The 18,163-nt window shown below is 39.9% G+C and overlaps 1 protein-coding gene and 1 long non-coding RNA gene across 6 annotated transcripts; one reads left to right on the top strand and one right to left on the bottom strand.

Moving 5' to 3' along the window:
- The first annotated feature begins 5,686 nt into the window (after positions 1-5,686).
- On the top strand, positions 5,687-7,228 carry LOC110944488. The gene is made up of 3 exons (XM_022186153.2): positions 5,687-6,705; positions 6,817-6,892; positions 6,947-7,228. The coding sequence occupies exons 1-3, from the start codon at positions 5,687-5,689 to the stop codon at positions 7,226-7,228; spliced, it is 1,377 nt and encodes a 458-aa protein (XP_022041845.2).
- Positions 7,229-8,188: 960 nt separating this feature from the next.
- LOC110864920 lies at positions 8,189-14,946 on the bottom strand. Of its 5 annotated transcripts, none has more exons than XR_004860257.1 (5): positions 14,367-14,946; positions 13,497-13,615; positions 12,363-12,395; positions 12,063-12,256; positions 8,189-10,139 (listed from the first exon to the last, which is right to left on the bottom strand). It is a non-coding gene; the product is annotated as an uncharacterized LOC110864920 (long non-coding RNA). The 5 variants fall into 5 exon arrangements; XR_004860258.1 differs by lacking the exon at positions 8,189-10,139 and adding an exon at positions 10,294-10,919 and having other exon boundaries at positions 12,088-12,256; positions 14,367-14,945; XR_002550170.2 differs by lacking the exon at positions 8,189-10,139 and adding an exon at positions 10,294-10,919 and having other exon boundaries at positions 14,367-14,796.
- Positions 14,947-18,163: the final 3,217 nt, after the last annotated feature.

Genomic DNA, 18,163 nt, shown 5'->3' with positions numbered 1-18,163 from the left:
TCCAACAACGTCCATTCCCCATTTATGGAATGGCCATGCCGAGGTTATTGGGACAAGGTCATGCTTGGGATTTTTTGGGATTGGTGCATGAATCTGGCAAGCATCACATTTCTTCAATTGTTCAGTGGTATCACGATGCATTGAGGGCGAGAATTATCCAAGGTTCATGAGTTTTGCAACCACCGACCTAGCTCCAAAATGAGCTCCGCATATGCCTTCGTGAATCTCTTTGATCAAATAATTACTTTGCTCAGGACCAACACATCTTAGCAAGGGAGCAAGGTAACCCTTTTTGTAAAGGGTTTCTCCTTGTAGTACATATTGCCTTGCCTTGATTTTAACCCTTTCAGCTTCTACTTGATCATTGGGTAGTTCACCATTTTTAAGGAAATTTTTGATGGGAGTCATCCAGTTTGGATCTTCCTCGGTGACTACGTCTTGAACTTCCAATTCATCAATCGATGGAGCCTTCAGCACTTCTACCAACACCTTCTTGGTGAGGTGGGCAAAAGTGAGAGATGCTAGCTTACTTAAGGCATCAGCCTTTTTGTTTTGGGATCTGGGAATTTGTTTGATGTGGCATGCTTGGAAGGTATTCATCAACTCCTTGGATTTTTCCTTGTATCTTCTCATGTTGGGTTCTTTGGCAACATAGCTATCGTTTACTTGGCTTGAGACCAGTAATGAATCTGTGAACACTTCAAGCTTTTGGACCTTCATCTCTTTGGCCAACCTTAAACCGGTGATCAGTGCCTCGTATTCAGCCTTGTTATTGGTGGTCTGAAAATCAAAACGGAGAGCATATGTAAATTCCAACCCTTCTGGGTTGATCAAAATTAGCCCAGCCCCTGACCCTTCAACACTTGAAGCTCTATTGGTAAAAAGCTTCCAGGCTTCAGGGTTGGAAGGTTCAGTGGTGGTAGTGTTCACTTCAGTGATTATTTGGTTCGGGACTTCCACGATGAAGTCAGCCAAGACTTGGGCTTTGATAGCTTTTCGTGGGACGTAGGTGATGTTGTGTTCACCTAGTTCCACTACCCATTTTGCCAACCTTCCCGAATTCTCTGGTTTTTCAAGCACATTCTTAATAGGTTGGTTAGTGACCACTTGTATAGGATGTGCTTGGAAATACCTTCGAAGCCTTCTAGCTGTTTGAACTAGGGCTAGGGCAAGCTTTTCAAGGGGAGGATATTTGGTCTCAGCCAATTTTAAAGTTTTGCTGAAGAAATAAACGGGTACCTGAGCTGTGTCCCGTTTGATGGTGAGGACTGCACTTATGGCCTCTTCAGCAATTGATAGATAGACTGAAATTAATTCCCCCGTTTCAAGAGCTGCAATGTCTAGCAGGGAAGCAAGATGTTTCATCTGGTTGAAGGCTTCTTCAGCCTCCTCAGTCCACTTGAAATCCTTCTTATCGGAACAATTTTTGAGTGTTTTGTAGAAGGGTAGAGACCTTTCAGCCAACTTGGAGGTGAAACGCTTCAAGGCTGCAAGCTTCCCGTTTAAGCTTTCCACCTCCTTTTTGGTTTTTGGTGGTTTGGTTTCGAGGACAGCTTTTACTTTGTTTGGGTTGGCCTTGATGCTTTGCTTCCCAACAATGTGACCCGGGAATTTTCCTTCTTCAAATCCAAATGAGCATTTTTCAAGGTTAAGATTCATGTTAACCTTTCTGAGATTCTTGAAAGTTTCTTGAATGTCGTTAAGCATTTGATACTCCGTCTTGCTCACCAAGTCATCGACGTATGCCTCCATATTTTTACCAATTTAGCTTGCAAAGGCTTTATCTACTAGACGTTGGTAGGTTGCTCCTGCGTTCTTGAGTCCAAAAGGCATCTTCTTGTAGCAGAAGATTCCTTTATCAGTGTGGAACACTGTCTTCTCTTCGTCTTCTTCTTTCATGAGTATTTGGTGATACCCTTTGTAAGCATCAAGAAATCATTTGAAAGGGTAACCGATGAGCGAGCCAACCTTGAGATCGATTTCCGGTAGTGGATAGCAGTCCTTAGGACAAGCCTTGTTGAGATCCTTGAAGTCTATGCACATCCTCCAAGAGTTGTCTAGTTTCTTGACCATAACCGGGTTTGCAACCCATGATTGGTACTTGACTTCCCGGAGAATGTCGGCTGATACGAGTTTCTCGACCTCTTGGCAAGCAGCCAGGCTTCTCTCGGGTGCTAAGCTTCTTTTCTTTTGGACCACGGGCTTAGCATCGGGTGGTATTCTTAACTCATGTTCAGCAATGTTTCGGGGGATCCCTATCATATCCTCTGGACACCAAGCGAAGACATCGCTGTAATGTGTTAACAACTTTTCAAGATAAGAGAGTGTTTCCTGTGAAAGGCTTGGATTGACACTTATTCTCTGTTCAGGGTACTTAGGATTTATGATTAGCCTTTGCTTGTCTTCTTCACTTCTGGAACTCTCATCTTCAACCAGGTAGGCTTCTTGAGAGGGTTGAAGGGTTGCTATCCCCCTCTCGATTGGAAATTTGACTGTGCCATGTCCCACAGACACGGCCATGTAGAATGCACACTGTCTTGGTCTTCCTTTGATCACATCATAGTTTGAGGGTATGTTGATAACCACAAAGGTGAGTGGTTGGATTCTTTCCATCTGACCTTCGCTGAAACGAACATCAAGTGTCAGTTGCCCTAAAGGCTTTAGGGGGACATCGGCAATACCTTTTATGGAGGTTCCAGAGGGTTGAAGCCTTGAACGTTCTTCATTACTTAAACGGTTGAAGAATTTCTCGAACATGATTTCAGTGGCAGCCCCAGTGTCTATGTATGCCCTATATGTTTTCAATGTTCCCACAGTAGCTTCTACCACAAGAGGGCTTGAAAGAGGATCTTTTTCTGTTGGGGGAAACAAACACATTGAAGCTCCCAAGCTTCCAACCATTGTCTTTCGTGAGGAACCCTTCCATCAAAGTCCACCATATTGACTTCCTTACCCTTTCCTTCAGCCATTTTGTCCCGAACCCCTTTTACCAAATGAGCGAGTTCTCCGGACTTAACAGCCTCTTCAATTCTTTTCTTGAGCTGGAAGCAATCATTGGCGTGGTGACCCTTTTCTTCATGGAACTCACAATACTGTGTGGAGTTCTCATTTTTCCTGCTTTTGGGGAGAGGCCTAGGAGGCCTAAAGTTCTGCTTGACTTCTTCCGTGGCAAGGATTTCTTGAGGGGTCTTTGTGAGGGGTGTGAAACTCATGCCTTTCTCCCTGGTTGGAGGGTTCCGACCTTCAGACCTTCGATGGTCTGAACCCTTCTGTCGTCTGTTGTAGGAGTTATAGTTCCCTCTTTTTCTGGCTGGGCTGTCGCTTCGCCAACTAGACCCTATTTTCCTTTGCTCTTTAATATCAACTGCCTCCTCTCCCCGGATACGGGCTTCTGCCCTTTCGAGAGCTTCTTCCAAGGTCTTGGGCAGGGATTTGTTGAAATCTCTTGTGAGATATTTCGAGGTGATAGCGTTCATGAAATCGGCTACCCTCATTTTCTCATCTGCCCCTACATATGACAGACCTTCCTTCTTGTATCGTTCAATAAACTCGCGAAGACTTTAATTATCACGTTGTTTTATTTGAAAGATCACTGTTGCATCTTTGACATATCGTCTTTGTTGGGAGAAGTTGGCCAGAAAACCCTTGCTAAGATCATCGAAGCTTCGAATGCTTTGAGCAGGTAAATCATTGAACCAGATTCTGGCCGATCCGACAAGAGTTTGCATGAACATCAGACAACATTCAGCATTTGACCACTTCTCAATCCTTGCTGCACCGGTGAAGATTTGAAGATGGTCCTCTGGGTCCTCAGACCCATCATACGTTCTGATATGGGACGGCATCTTGATCTTCTTTTGAAAATCATAATCGGCTATTTGCTGTGAAAAGCATGAAAGGTTACTTGGCTTATAGGGTTTAGCCAAATCTTCTTCAACCCCTACACCCGTGTTATTGCCATTGCCGTTGTTTCCTTGAGTGGCCAGTACTTGATTGATAAAGTGCTGCCATGGGAAGTTGGCCATCATCTGGGTCATCATCTGGGGCATGGGGTTGAAGCCTTGAAGGCTTCCGGGTGCAACTGAATAGTTAACTCCAAAGGGGGTACTCATAGCAGCGCTTCGTGCCATGGGGAGCACGGATAGGGCTTGCTCCCATGAAGTTGTTGTAGAAGTTGGAAGGCTTGTCACTGGGGATTGTAGGAGCTGATCTAGGGTCAGCTCATGGCCCAGAGGAGCACCACTCATAACTGGATGAGATGAAAAGAGGGGATGTATCGTAGGGTTTGCCATTGTAGACAGATATGGAACAGGGTTTGGAGGATTACTGGGGCCAGCCTCATTCCTGGTTGTAAAAGGTGGAATGGGAGGTCCGGGAAACAGCGTTGGTTCAGGCTCATCATAGTCTAGACGAATCCTTATTCCCTTATCCCTTTCTTTGTTCACATATTGGTTGAGGAGAGACCTCAACTCAAGGAAATTGTTGGCAACACCCTCGGGGGTAAGTTCGATACGCGTTGGAGTGTCAGGGACGCCAACATTAGGGGAATGTCCCAACTCAGTAAATGAAGTGTCAATTATATAGGAGAAGACATCTCCCAAAGAGGCATTCATTTGACTAGTAACCTTGCTTGCAGCGAGGGGCTTGCCCTTTCGGGGGTTGAAGCCTTTTGACCCCTGGATAATAGCGTGTGCTCTGCAGACTTGCGTTGCTTTTGCGGCTGTGGGTTAGTGAAGCAATCCCTGGATGTGACTGGCTACTGTTTCCACGTTGCTTTTCCCCACCTCACAGCTTTTTAACCTTTGAACCAATTAACCTTTCGGACGTTTATGTACTTAAGTCATTTTATTTGGTCTTAGGCTACCCCCGTCATCAATATCCGGCCAGCATTGGGTGGCTGGGAATGGGATCCATATTCATCTCTTCCAGTTCCACATGTTAACCTCTCCAACCTCGATGCCAACTCTTTATGGAACTTTTGCAGTAATATATATAACTGTGAAGACAATTTAAAATATTGTGAATCCAACTCAGAGACGGAGGGTGAGTATAGCTCACCTATGATGTTAGTTGGGATCTACATCTCAATAGCATCCTTATTTTGCATTTTTGCCATGGTCCTTGATCTGTTGAACGGTTTCAGAATCAGGAAATTTTGGTTTCCAACTAAATATTTTTCCCTCAACGCCGCCTCTATCACAGTGATAACAGTGGCTATGAAACTGCCTGTTGATTTGACTAGTCCAATGCCAGGTTCGATGGACCAATTTGGCAAGCTTGGAAGCCTGACCTTTATGTGCACAATGATGTCAACTTAATGCCTTCTCTAGCATCTATGGACAACAAGTCACTTCTTGCAAATATCACAGCTTTATCCATTCTCGTCATCACAGTGATTGTGAATAGTTTCATTCAGATTAGAACTCACGTAATTGGTCCTCTTCTTTATTTTGATGATGACGTCGCTCCTATATTCTTCAGGGTGGTAGCATGCATCTATATGGGTATTTTACTCTTCTTACTAATAATATTGATCTCTTCTGCCATAACAATTCCAACTACAAAGAAAATTTTAGAAATCAAGTATCAAGCCATTTGCAAAACTATATTGATTCATCAACATCAACAAGAAAACCTAATATCTACTGTTGAGAAGCTATGACAACTTGTGAAAAGATATTGGATCATGGCAGAAACGGGTAGCCCTCAATTTGTGATGGCTAGTAATCCATTATCCTCTGCATCTGGCATAATTTGTGCAATTAGTATGCTCATGTATATGTTTCTGTTTCTTTGGTTAAACAAAACACTTCTTGAGTATATGGGACTTCCATGGGCCTATTGGCGAGAATGCAGATCTGTGTATAAGTGGTCAATGGCTGCCATTGTAGTTACGCAGTCCATTGGAGTTGTAGTGGGTTCAATTGCCCCAATATTAAGATGTTTTACTGTCTTGAGCTTCAGATCATTTGCTAAGCAGAATCGGAACTACTTTTCGGTGTTTAAAGTAGACAAGTATTGGACTGAAAATTTTTCTGAGTGGAAAGAAAGTTGTATAAGTTTTTTGTCAAGTGGGCGTAGATCTAGAGCTCTTCTTCATAACTCGAAAAACTTTATTCTATCATTTTGCATTGGATTTCAGAAGGTAGTTGTAGTCTCATGCAAAATAATAGGGCTTCTTCCCATTGTGGTTGTAATCCCTTTCGTATACTTTTCATGTTGTTTCAACTTGGTGAAGAGGATGTTGTTTAATACATCCACTGCCTTAAGCAGTGTGGAAACAAATGAAGACCTCAGCAAATATGTTTTGTTAGTCGAAGATAATACACAGCTTGCTAAAAGAACAATGAAAGGAATTTCGGAATCTATGAATCGGTTGATTCAAAAAGCTGAGAAGAAACAACATAACAATCTTCTAAAGCTTCTTGAAGAATTTGTTGGAGAATCTGCTGCATTGAACGATGTAGTGACGTTTGATAACGACCAGGTTCAATCTCCACTTCCTGTTGAATATGTTAACAGTTGGAGCTTACCAGTAATTAGCTTAACATGCATCACAGTTGTAATCCCGGATTCTCGTCAGGACAGAGTCGACAACTTGTTAAAAAGTGTTGGTGAGGGTCTTTTGTACACTCGTCTAGTGGAGGAAACCCTAAATAGGGAAGCTGTGTATGTGAATATTCGAAGAGCAACCATGACATTGTGGTATGAGGTCGAAGAAAACTGCAAGTGGCTGGAGACCACTTTGGAATGAAATGCTTACGAAGGAAAAAACTCAAAAACTCCAAAAGATATTATTAAATTGTTTGCTCATAGTGCAGAGAAAAATCTAAATGAATTTGACAGAAGTACCAATGGAGAACTGGTAGAGAAGGAAAACCTTCCTCGAAAGGTAATCGCTGCCAACTCAATGTATCGCATTGCAAAAACAATCTTGCATATGTAGGAAAGCAACGACTTGGACATTGTTGAAGACGAGTTGTTTACACGACTGTCTGGCATGATTGCAGACATAATAGTTGCTTGCCTCACCAACATACCACGCGCTATAGCAATGAGGTGCCATGAGAGTGCAATAGAAAAACGAGAGGCTAGTGTTGCGGCTGCAATCAACCTTCTTGGGCGGACAAGTAAGATAATAGAAAAGCTTGAAAGGTATGTACCAAGCATGGATCAAGATAAGATGGCATATATCGACCAGTGGCGTATTCATTTGAAGCAACCTTAGAATTCATGGTCTTTCATATGGAGCCAGGTAGTTTTTCAACTTCTTTTATCTTATAAACAAAAAAACAAAGAAAAAGAAAAAAAAAATCCTCGTATGTGTTTACTTTAATCTTTGTTTTTTGTGCGACTCTTTGAAAGGTGATGCGGTTCAAGAAATTAACCGCTTCATGGACACTTTGTTGTCAAGTGCAAGCTTCAAGTATAATGATACTAGAATGCATCGTTACCATGTAGTTTTTTCTTTAAATATGTGTGTTTTACTTCTATAGTTTCTCGATTTGATGTTAATTGCAAATTATGTGTAACAAACTTCGAGTTAATGTGTTAATTTCATGTGGGATAATGAATATGATTGTATTTGGTAGAAACAACGCAAAATATATATAAGTTGTATTATTTTAAATTAAAGGTAAAAATCATAAAAGAACATTGTTATGATGGGATCAAGAACGCCCTTTTAATGATGATAATAAATCTGATATAAACTGCACTACAAACCGAGTAATTGACTGAAGTACTAATCATGTAAGCATCAACTAAAATAGTAATATTTCTTGTATTGTAATAATCAAACGTAGTGTACAACAGACATTCTGAAGCAAGGAGGCCTTAATACAACTGACAATTCTAAAGCCAGTACAGTGCCGACAAGCAGGTGTAGCCCACCAAGCCAAGCCGGAGCTAGCCAAGTCGGCTAAGAATAAAGGGTATGGAGAGGATTGGCTTAGAGGGGATGAGCCGCCACGTCAGTGCCACATCACTGGCTCGTATGGGATGGGCCTCCTTCATATTTGAGGGGGATGGAGGATGAGGCTACCCCACCTCATTATTTTATAATTGTCTAACTTTTAATTTATTAACTTGATAAAAAATTTATAAAAGTTAAAAAATACAACATAAAACAACATAAATAAAGTCACTTCATAACATAAAAATTTAATTTCCTAAAAAAAAAAAAACATTACCGAAAAAAAAATTACATTTCCTAAAAATAAAAAAAACCTACGACGTCCATTTCACTACTCGTCTTCGTCTTCGTCCTCCTCACCGTCCGCTACGTTAACGTTGTTCCAAATATGTTCTACCAAATCCTGTTGAAGGTTTGCATGCGTGAAGTCGTTCGTTAGCGAGAACGAGTTTAAATCCTGTTGTGGCGGATCTACCGGGACAGTATTCCCGATAGATGCATTCTCATTATACTCACAAATTGCCCGACCTTCGTCTTCAATAATCATGTTATGAAGCAAAATGCAAGCGTACATACAAAGGCGCAACCTCTTCGGTGTGAACGCACGTGCCGGTTGTTCAAGGATGGCCCATTTTTTTCGTAAGACACCAAAAGCACGTTTGATGTCTTTTCTTGCAGCTTCTTGACGCTTGGCAATTTTTTTCCTTTTTTCGTCATCGGGATGTGGAATAGTCTTCACAATTGTAGACCAAGACGGATATATCACGTCAGCAAGATAATACCCACGTCTATACTCAACCTCAGAAACTGTAAAACGGGTGTCCGGACCGGTTCCATTAACGACATCGGTAAAGATCGCCAATTGGTATAACACATTGAGGTCATTGAGTGAAACAGGGAGACCAAAGAAAGAATGTCAGATCCACAAATCTTGTGATGCCACGGCTTCAAGTATCACGGTTGGATAGCCGGCGAGTATATTGGTCGCGCCACGCAGTCGGGCATCTATGCCACACCCAATGTATACAATCAATACTACCGAGCATTCCCGGAAACCCGTGCCGTGCTTCATGAGCTTCGTACAACTGTTGAACATCATACACGTTTGGTTTACGCAAATATTTTTTGCTATAGAGTTTCACCACATTACGGCAAAACCCATACAAACATTCTTGTGTAGTTCTTGCCGACATTTGTAAGTACTCGTCCAAAGCGTCGGCCACTGTCCCGTACGCCAGTTGGCAAATGGCCGCAATACACTTTTGTAACGTGGTGAACCCTTCATAATTTCGAGCATCGGGTCGTTGCGTGAAAAACGGGTCTAGCCCCGCCAAATCATCATCAATCCGTGTGAATAACCGACGACGACTCATTCGGAATCTGCGTCTGAATATCCCGGCATTGTAAAGGGGTGCATCCGAAAAATAATCGTTCACCAATTTCTCGTGCGCTCCTTGGCGGTCTCTGTTAACCCGTATCCGCCTGGTAATAACGCTTTCAGACGAGACTTCTTCCTCTTCGTCTTCCTCTTCCTCCTCGATAAGAATCTCCGCCGCCCGTAACACAGCGTTTGCGAAAAACATCTCCTCTTACTCATCCGAAGACGAGGACCACCAAGAATTAGATGGCATTGTGGATGAAAAGGTAATTTTTTTTTTTATAAAAGTGGAGAGAAAATGGTATAAAAATGAGAGGGTTTTGGGTTGAAAGTGGGGAAAAATGGTGAAAATAAGTGAGTTTTTAAAGAAAAATGGAATTTTTTTTTTTTTAAATTAGCCATTGATCAACGGTAGTTTTTTGAAAATTGTGAAAGGTGCTTCGTCTCATTCGGCTGTGGGGAGCCGTTTGGGCCGAGCCGACCCTCAGGGGGCGGTGTGGGGGACCGGCGCCGGTCCTAGCCGGGCCTAGCCGGCCCCCATACCCTTTAGTCTAAGTGTCCTGGGTCCTGGTGGTGCTGGCACCATCAAAAACGAGATAAAGATCTGACAGCACCATACTAACCGAGACAGAAGTTGCTTTTGACGTAGCACCACTAGCACCTTGTTAGCTGAAGGTCGTATTTGTCAGCCTCTATCCCAGCCACGTTAGACAGGTGCTCAGCGTTGGTTGGGTTTGGTGTGGGCCTCTTTGTACTTCTTGATTATTTATGTGTCGGCTCGTTGGCTCCCTCCTGTGTTCATTCGCTGCTTACTTGTCTATGTCTGATTGGTTCTTGTTGAATTGCCTATTTTACAAAAGCAAAAAAAGTCAATGCCTATTTTGGTCAATTTTCCTATTTCCATGATTTTATCTTTATAACCGCTTGCCCTCTACTTTTCTATAATTGTAGTATTTAAACGCATTGAAACTAACAGTTTTAGAAGTTTATACATTCCCAGTGATCATCAAATTCATTTTTTAAAGTTCTAAAACAATGTTCAAGTTTAGAAGATCCATGTCTCACATGCTCAAGCTTCAAGATGTCAACATCCATGATAAACACGAGCCTTTTGTTAAAAAAAAAACAAAAAAAAGACAAAGAAGTGAAGAGCTATAATTAGTTTCTTTTGAAAAATCTCAAACTAAAAACACCCATTTGAAACGGCAATCTCTGCCATATCAGTTACGCTACAAATTTCTTCTGCTTTGTCTTGTCTAAAACAAGATCAAGAACGTCATCTGACCGCGCGATATCATTTCAGGCTTTATCATTTTAGGCTTATTTTTTTCTCTGGGTGGTTTAATTGTTTTAAATGAATTGATAGATAGCATGTCATTTGCTACACAACTTTGATTTAGCATGTCAGTATTTCCATCATAATGAGCATGTTAATCCGGCTTTAGCAATTCATTTTTTCCATCATAATGACCATGTTAATTCTGCTAACAGCCTCCCCAACATCCCCTCTGCTCCATCGAATGGCGGGAGGTTGAGAATAGAAATCAAAGTTCTGGTTTGCTCAAACAATAATCTGGTTTGCTCAATCTTGTTGAGTAATCGAGCTTTCCCGACGTCCACATATACCTGTTTAACCAATTTTTTTAAACATCTCATTGCTACAAATTTGGTCACCATGGCCACTATCAAACCCATTATCATGTCTTCCACAGTTAAAAATATCCCAGTGTCAAAAATTTGGAATATTACTCTATTTAGTAAAGATGAATGATATGAAGAGTTTATACTACTAGAAAACTGGGTATTTGCGACCGCATTTACGGTCGCAAAGCAATCGCCATTGCCCTGTTGCGACCGTTCTATAACCAAACATACGGTCGGAAAAACACAAGTCACAATTGCCCTATTGCAACCAAGTTGCGACCGCTACAATACTTTTGCGATCAGTATTTGCGACCAAAAGAGCGGTCGCAAATTTTGCAACTGTTTCTTTGATTTTGTGAGAGGGTCTTGTTGCGACTGGTTTTGCGACCGCTTGCTTTTTACAATTTGCAACTGTTTGACGACCTCCTGCTTTCTACAAACTTCCGACCTTTTTGCGGTCGCAAAATGGTTTTTTTAGCCGTTTTTCATTTTAAACCTGCTAACAATGTTTATATATTTTTAGAATCCATGCATTTATCAAATTTTCAAAATTATATAAAACATTTCACTTATAATTTGCAAATTAACACATCAATGACCCATGTTATCTAGGGGTGCAAATGAGCCGAGCGGCTCGCGAGCTACTCGAGATCGGCTCGAGAAAAAGCTCGAAACGAGCCGAGCCTTATCAAGCCCGAGCCGGGTTTGAGACTAAAATAAAGCTCGTTTGTTTATCGAGCCCGAGCTCGAGCCACACATGTGAAGCTCATTAGGCTCGTTGAGCCTTATCGAGCCTTAGTGTAAACGAGCCGAGTCGAACCGAGCTTATTTAAACTTGTTTACAAGCCGACCTCGAACCTAAAAATAAGCTTATTTAGTAAACGAGCCCGAGCTTCACTTATCGAGCTCACGAGCCTAAAAAGTCTATTATTTATATTATTTTTATTTAATATATTAATTAATAGATAATAAATGAGCCGAGCTCGAGCTTGAGAAAATACCAACGAGCCGAGTTCGAGCTTTGAAAACAAAGCTCGAATCAAGCCGAGCTCGAGCTCTCATAAGTTAATCGAGCTCGGGCTCGGCTCGTTTGCACCCCAAATGTTATCCTAACATAATACTTACAATAATTGACATTTCGAGACCTAACTTTTAAATTGCTTCAATGTTTGCTATCCAAGTTACGAAACTCAGCTTATGAGCTGGGATTGATATTCCTTAACTTGTGTGTGATAATGTCCTTGAGTATCACGAACCCTATGCTCGCCACTTGTTCCAATTTTGACTGAAAAGGTTGACAGTTGGGCCACCCACGCTGCCTATAAAAGTGACGTAAATTATCGGTACTCAACAAGTACATAGGGTGCACGAATGATGATAAAAACAAAAGATTAACCAACTTGGGTTACATTTGTAGAGTTCTACCTGTGCAGCCAAAAAAGACTCATTTGTTATGACCTGTAAAAAAGCAAGATATATTTAAAAAATAGTTAATAGTAATAATATAATCTCAAAGAAAGAATTAACCAACAGTTCGTTGCTGCAGAATTGCAAAAACAACACACAATAATGTATATGTAATGATCCAAGCTTGATTCAGCTAATAACACATTTTACTGTAGTACACTAGTACTTGCTTCACTTTGTTTAATTAGACTGGTCGATCACAGATGCAGATTATTATTGTAATGACTTTGTTTTTATAATCATAATTAAATCATCAATTATTTATAAAAAGTGTATAAAATGGACAAAAAAGCATTTCATGGGCAAATCTGATCCGGCCCATTTGACCCACACTAAAAAGACCCGTTTCAACCAGGACTCGTTTTGCCCTGTCACCCAACCCGCCCATCGTCCAGCCCCAAATTATCAGTTATGGCGTCAGGTATAACGATTGACAACGAAACAATTCAAGATTTGGCCCATTTCCTCAGCTGTAATTTGAAATATATACAAATTGTTTTGTTGTCAATCATTATGCTTGAGTCCATAACTGACGTTACGCAATGAATGCTTGTATATATTTTAATATTGCAAACCAAAACAGCATAGGACTAAAATTTGTAATTCGTTGATTACCTGTTCCTGGATTGCCAACTCTTAAACCAAGGGCCCTACTCCTCTTATCATAAGAGAAGGGCCGTATGAGTCGAACAGGGTGACAGTTACAAAATGCATTTAATTCCATAAGAGAAGGGTCGTATGAGTCGAACAACGTTGTCCTTCGAATATTAATGAGTTAGTTATTATGAAACTAAGTACTTGTTAAATAAATAGGTTGAATTAACATATCACTTTATTAAACTTGGTGTTTGATACGATAGAGTAGAAAACTAGACATTATAAGTAAGCATACAAAACCTGAGACATGAAATTATTTCCAGTATCGTAACGAGAAAGTCCAGCTTTGATACGATATTACGATAGCCAGTTTGTTCGCCAAGTAATACAGTCCACACCATATCAACTTTGAGAAGCGTTAAACAAAAACAACTACTCAAATTGTCTTTCCACACCATAACACCTTAGAAAGAAAGAGATACTAATAACACTTACCTGAATGGAAAGATCAGCAATGTTATTTGAAACTTGTTCCTTGAGAGTTGAGATACTAATGAGTAAAGATATGCCAAGAAACACAAGCTTTCAGTTGAAACTCGGCTCACACCATACAACTGCAAAATGTGACACGTGATACACTTTTAGCAAGGTCAAGAGTTGACTTTACCATAAACGATGAGAAGGACATGCCATTTTTGACAAGAAAATAAAGTCATAAAGATCAAAGCTTCTCTGTTCCCTACTATAGAGCACTAATGTTGACATATAAAGCTTATTTGGGTTTCTTTAGAGCATATCATCGCAAATATTTCATCAATAGATATAGATATAGAAACTAAACTTATGAGTAGCACAACAATATTAATTGTGATAATAAAAATGAAGTCGCAGTACTAGCAGATGACTTTTCAATCTCCCCTCATGAGAAGATGCTTGCCTGCTTCTATTTTATTGACCAAAGTAGCATGCTACTCTAAGATGTTGCTCCATTCTTCATCAACACAACTACAAAAGCTCCATATGACGTTCATGTTACATAAACATCACACACCTGCAACCTAAATGTCGACCTCTTGTATATTCTCGCTTTTTCATCGACTAATCGTTAAAAACATGAGTAAGTTTGTATAAACAAAAACTTTCTAAATGTCAAAATCTTATAATTATCCCTAGATCACACCTCCATGGCACCTATATCAGTTCATGAACTGATAATATTCGATGAACAGATTCGTCTTCAGAGCAATTATGTAATCGAACAAAAAATTCAGAGCGATTATTCACTCGAACAATAAATTCAGAGCATTTATTTAGTCGAACAACAAAATCAAGTCAAAAACCCGAAACGTAATAAACTAATCATACCTCAAAGTACGGATGATGCAGAGCAGGTTTTTTAGGTTTTCATGGAGCAGAAGCTTTCTTCGTCTTCTTCACTTTCGTATCCTTAGCCTCCGTTTCAGCCGGAGGAAGTTCTTACACCGCAGCAGGCTCCGTAGCAACAATCGGGTTCTTCCGTCGCCATTACGTGAGTTAGGGTTTTGACGGTAGATCGGAACTTGCAGGTGTGTGAATAATAAAATGATGTTCAGCCACTGTATAAGATCGTCAATATGAATTTGTCATGGGCCAATTAATTTAATCATTTAATCCATCTAGAGACCCCTTATTTGTTGGTTCTGACTCTACAGGCCCATCAGGTGCAATCGGTTTTTGGTCTTTTTTCCCCGCGATTGGCAGACTACTGTTAGTGACTTGATATGTTCCCTTAGCCGCGTCTTTCGGCTGCTTTTTTACTCTTGGACTTATTGCCTATTCAACTTAGGTGATGTTTGTTTTTTCTGTGGGAAAATGTCTGCAGTCTGCGGACCACATCTGCAGGCATCTGCAGGAGAAGAGGTGGACCAAATGTCTGCAGTCTGCAAGGAGAAGAGGGTTTGTTTTTTTTATATATAAAAACCTCTTCTCATATTTTAAAAAAACACACAACACAGAACATCTCTCTCTCATCTCTCTCTCCCTGCCTCCCTCTACTACCACAACCACCGTCCACCTCCACCACCACTTCAGCCACCACCCACCGGAGAAGAAGGGGAGCCGGAGAAGAAGGTGGAGTGGTGGGGGGCTCGCCGGAGAAGAAGGGGAGCGGCCGCTCTCTCTCTATGGTTTGGTAGCAGCACCACCACCGATCTCTCTCTCACTCTCTCTCTCTCTCTCTACGGTTTGGGTTTTGGTTCGATTTGGGGTTCACGATCTCTGATTTGGGGTTTTGGTTCGATTTGGGGTTTTTGGGCAGGGATGTGGTGGTGGAGGTGGTGGCAGGGATGTGGTGGTGGAGGTGGTGGAAGAAGAGGTCTGCCAAGAAGAGGTTCCAAGAAGACATGGAATCATGTCTGTGTGGTGAAGAGGTGTCGCAAACCTTTTTTAATGAAAGGTCTGCGAGAAAACAAACAAGCTGCGGACTCCAAACCTCTGCGCGCGTCTGCACGGCACAGACATAAGTGGCCAGAAGTACTTCTGGCCAAAAAATAAACACCACCTTAGTGGACCAATGACACGTCTTTTTGCCAATTTTGTGATGCTTCAGCAATTCAACGATTCAACTGTTCGCACCAAGGACCTTGGCGCCTACGCGGGAAAAAATCGGGCATTCTTGGTTAGTTTGTCTTTCTAGAATGACCTCCCACCTCGATTATGTTGATACCGACTGACAAGGAGGATTTGAAGGGTAAAGATAATGACCAGATACATTGCTTTTAATCGCTTGCACGTTGTATTAATATTTATGTGGAGATAGCATCAGATGTTACAAGGCAAGTAGGTATTACGCAATTCCTACGACAGCCTTGGGTCGATCTCCATGGTCTTAAAGTAGAAGTTGGGGGTAGTGATCAACCAATTCCGAGAAAGATTTGGTGTGGGTGAGATTAAACACGGCAATTTAGAATAAATAAATTTTATTTAGAATTCATAAACATTGAAGAGTGGTATAGAGATGCAATTAGTAAGACCATGGGGTATGGTGGGGCTTGGGTTGGACATTGGTTGACACGTGGAATGGGAGAAAAAACCCACGCACATGGGGTATGGTGGGGCTTGGGTTGGGGGCATGAGTTGACACATGGCCATTGAGAGCCCGCCATGTCACCTTGCTAGCCCGCCCCACCCCGGCTTGAAAGTCAAGCCCCAAGGGGCCACGCCCAAACCCAAGCCCCAACCGAAACCCCCGGGATGCTGGCTTGGGCGTTTTCTCCTAACCCACGCCCCAACCCAAGCCCCATACCCCATGGCCTAAAGGTAACCTACATATAGACTTGATTTTTAGTAAGCGCTGATTAACCAATAATCAACCACTTTTGAGAGGTTAAGAGTGGTCTGGATATTAACCTTTAACAAACTAATGTTTTCATAAAACCAAACGCTCTTAGACCATGCATAGTGGTAAGGGTGAATAATGTTCCCATCTTTGGGCGTTTTCCGTCATGTGGCACTCCAGTCAGTAAGGGGCATTATTGGACGTTTTTCTAAAATGGGTGTAGTGGGGATGTGTGTATTATGTTAAAAAAGAGGTTTAAAGAATTAAATAAAACAAAAACTAACAAAAAAAGGAAGTGGTCAAGAAAAAGTGGGATATATCTGATTGGCCATCAAAATACCATTTGAGCGTGTTTTAAATCACACTAGAGGGGGATTTTTTGCGAAATCATGCTGAAACACGCTCAGGGGGCGGTGGTTGGGCGGTATTAGGCGTTTTTGCTGGCTTTTTTTGAAAAAACCACGCCCATTACGAGTGGTCTTAGAGCATTCAAATCTCATTCCTTATCCATATCTTATGATTTAACTAAAAATAATGATTTCTTAAATTTATCCAAAATTAAAGATCTAAGATCGAATCGTTTGAAAATTCGATTTGAATTCGAAAACCAAATTCGAGATAGGAATTCAATATCCAAAATTAAAGATCTAAGATCGAATCGTTTGCAAATTAGATTTGAATTCGAAAACCAAATTCGAGATAGGAATTCAAACTCAAATCTATTTTCTAAGTTGTTCAAGGATGGCTCAAATATAGTACACCCCTACATATTGGTTTTCCCTAATTTGTACCTCTCTTAATCCTTCAATTTTGAACCATGTGAATGTATTTAGTTTTTAAATTTAAATGTTACTGTTTACTTTTAAAATATTAGATACTAGGTTATAACCCCGTGTATTACACGGGTTGAATAAATGAATTTTATATACTAAATAATAAAACAATATATATCTTTAAAAACCTCCTTTATTGCACGGGTTGAATAAATGTAGTTTTATATATTAAATAATAAAAAATTATATATATAAGAACCATATTGTACAGGTTGAATAAATGTAGTTTTATATATTAAATAATAAAAAATTATATATATAAGAACTATATTGTACAGGTTGAATAAATGTAATTTTATATACCAAATAATAAAAAAAAAGTTATATCTTTAAAACCACGTGTATTACACTGGTTGAATAAATGTTATATTGTTTACCAAATAATTAAAAAAGATATATCTTTAAAATTATTCGTGTATTACACAGCTTGAATAAATATGATTTTATATACGAAATAATAAGAAACTTATATTTAAAAAAACTAATGGATATACTCGATACGCAATAGATATGGTGATTGCGGAGATGATTATTGAAAAGAAGATACAATGGTCAAACATGTTATTCAAGAAGCAAATAAGCAATCATTTGAGTGATAAAATATAAATTTATTTAAAAAAGCCGTGATAAATCTAATTTTTTATATAAACTAATGTTGAAAGTTATATACAATTTGTTTAAAAATAATTTGTTTGAAAATTTTGTAATAAAATTGATATAATAATTTTTAATAATGAAAATAAAAATAAATAATATATTAATACATAGTTTGGTTTTGGTGATAATTAATTTGGTTATTTAAAAATATCTTAAATTAACAATTTAAATTTAAGAATAATATTTTATTAGAAAAATAAAAATATTCTATTCGACATTTAAAGTAGGATAAGATTTAATATTAATTTTATTTATTTTGTAGTATTCTATATTTTACAAAAAAGTTGTTTTGAATGAAAATGATAAATATGCCCAAACATCAGGGTTATTAAACTAAGGAAAATTGGTATTTAATA

Source organism: Helianthus annuus, chromosome 6 (genome assembly GCF_002127325.2).
Source record: "Helianthus annuus cultivar XRQ/B chromosome 6, HanXRQr2.0-SUNRISE, whole genome shotgun sequence".
NCBI classification, from domain to species: Eukaryota; Viridiplantae; Streptophyta; class Magnoliopsida; order Asterales; family Asteraceae; genus Helianthus; species Helianthus annuus.
Note: the sequence above shows the minus strand (reverse complement) of the source record. Positions and strands in the feature narration are given on the sequence as shown.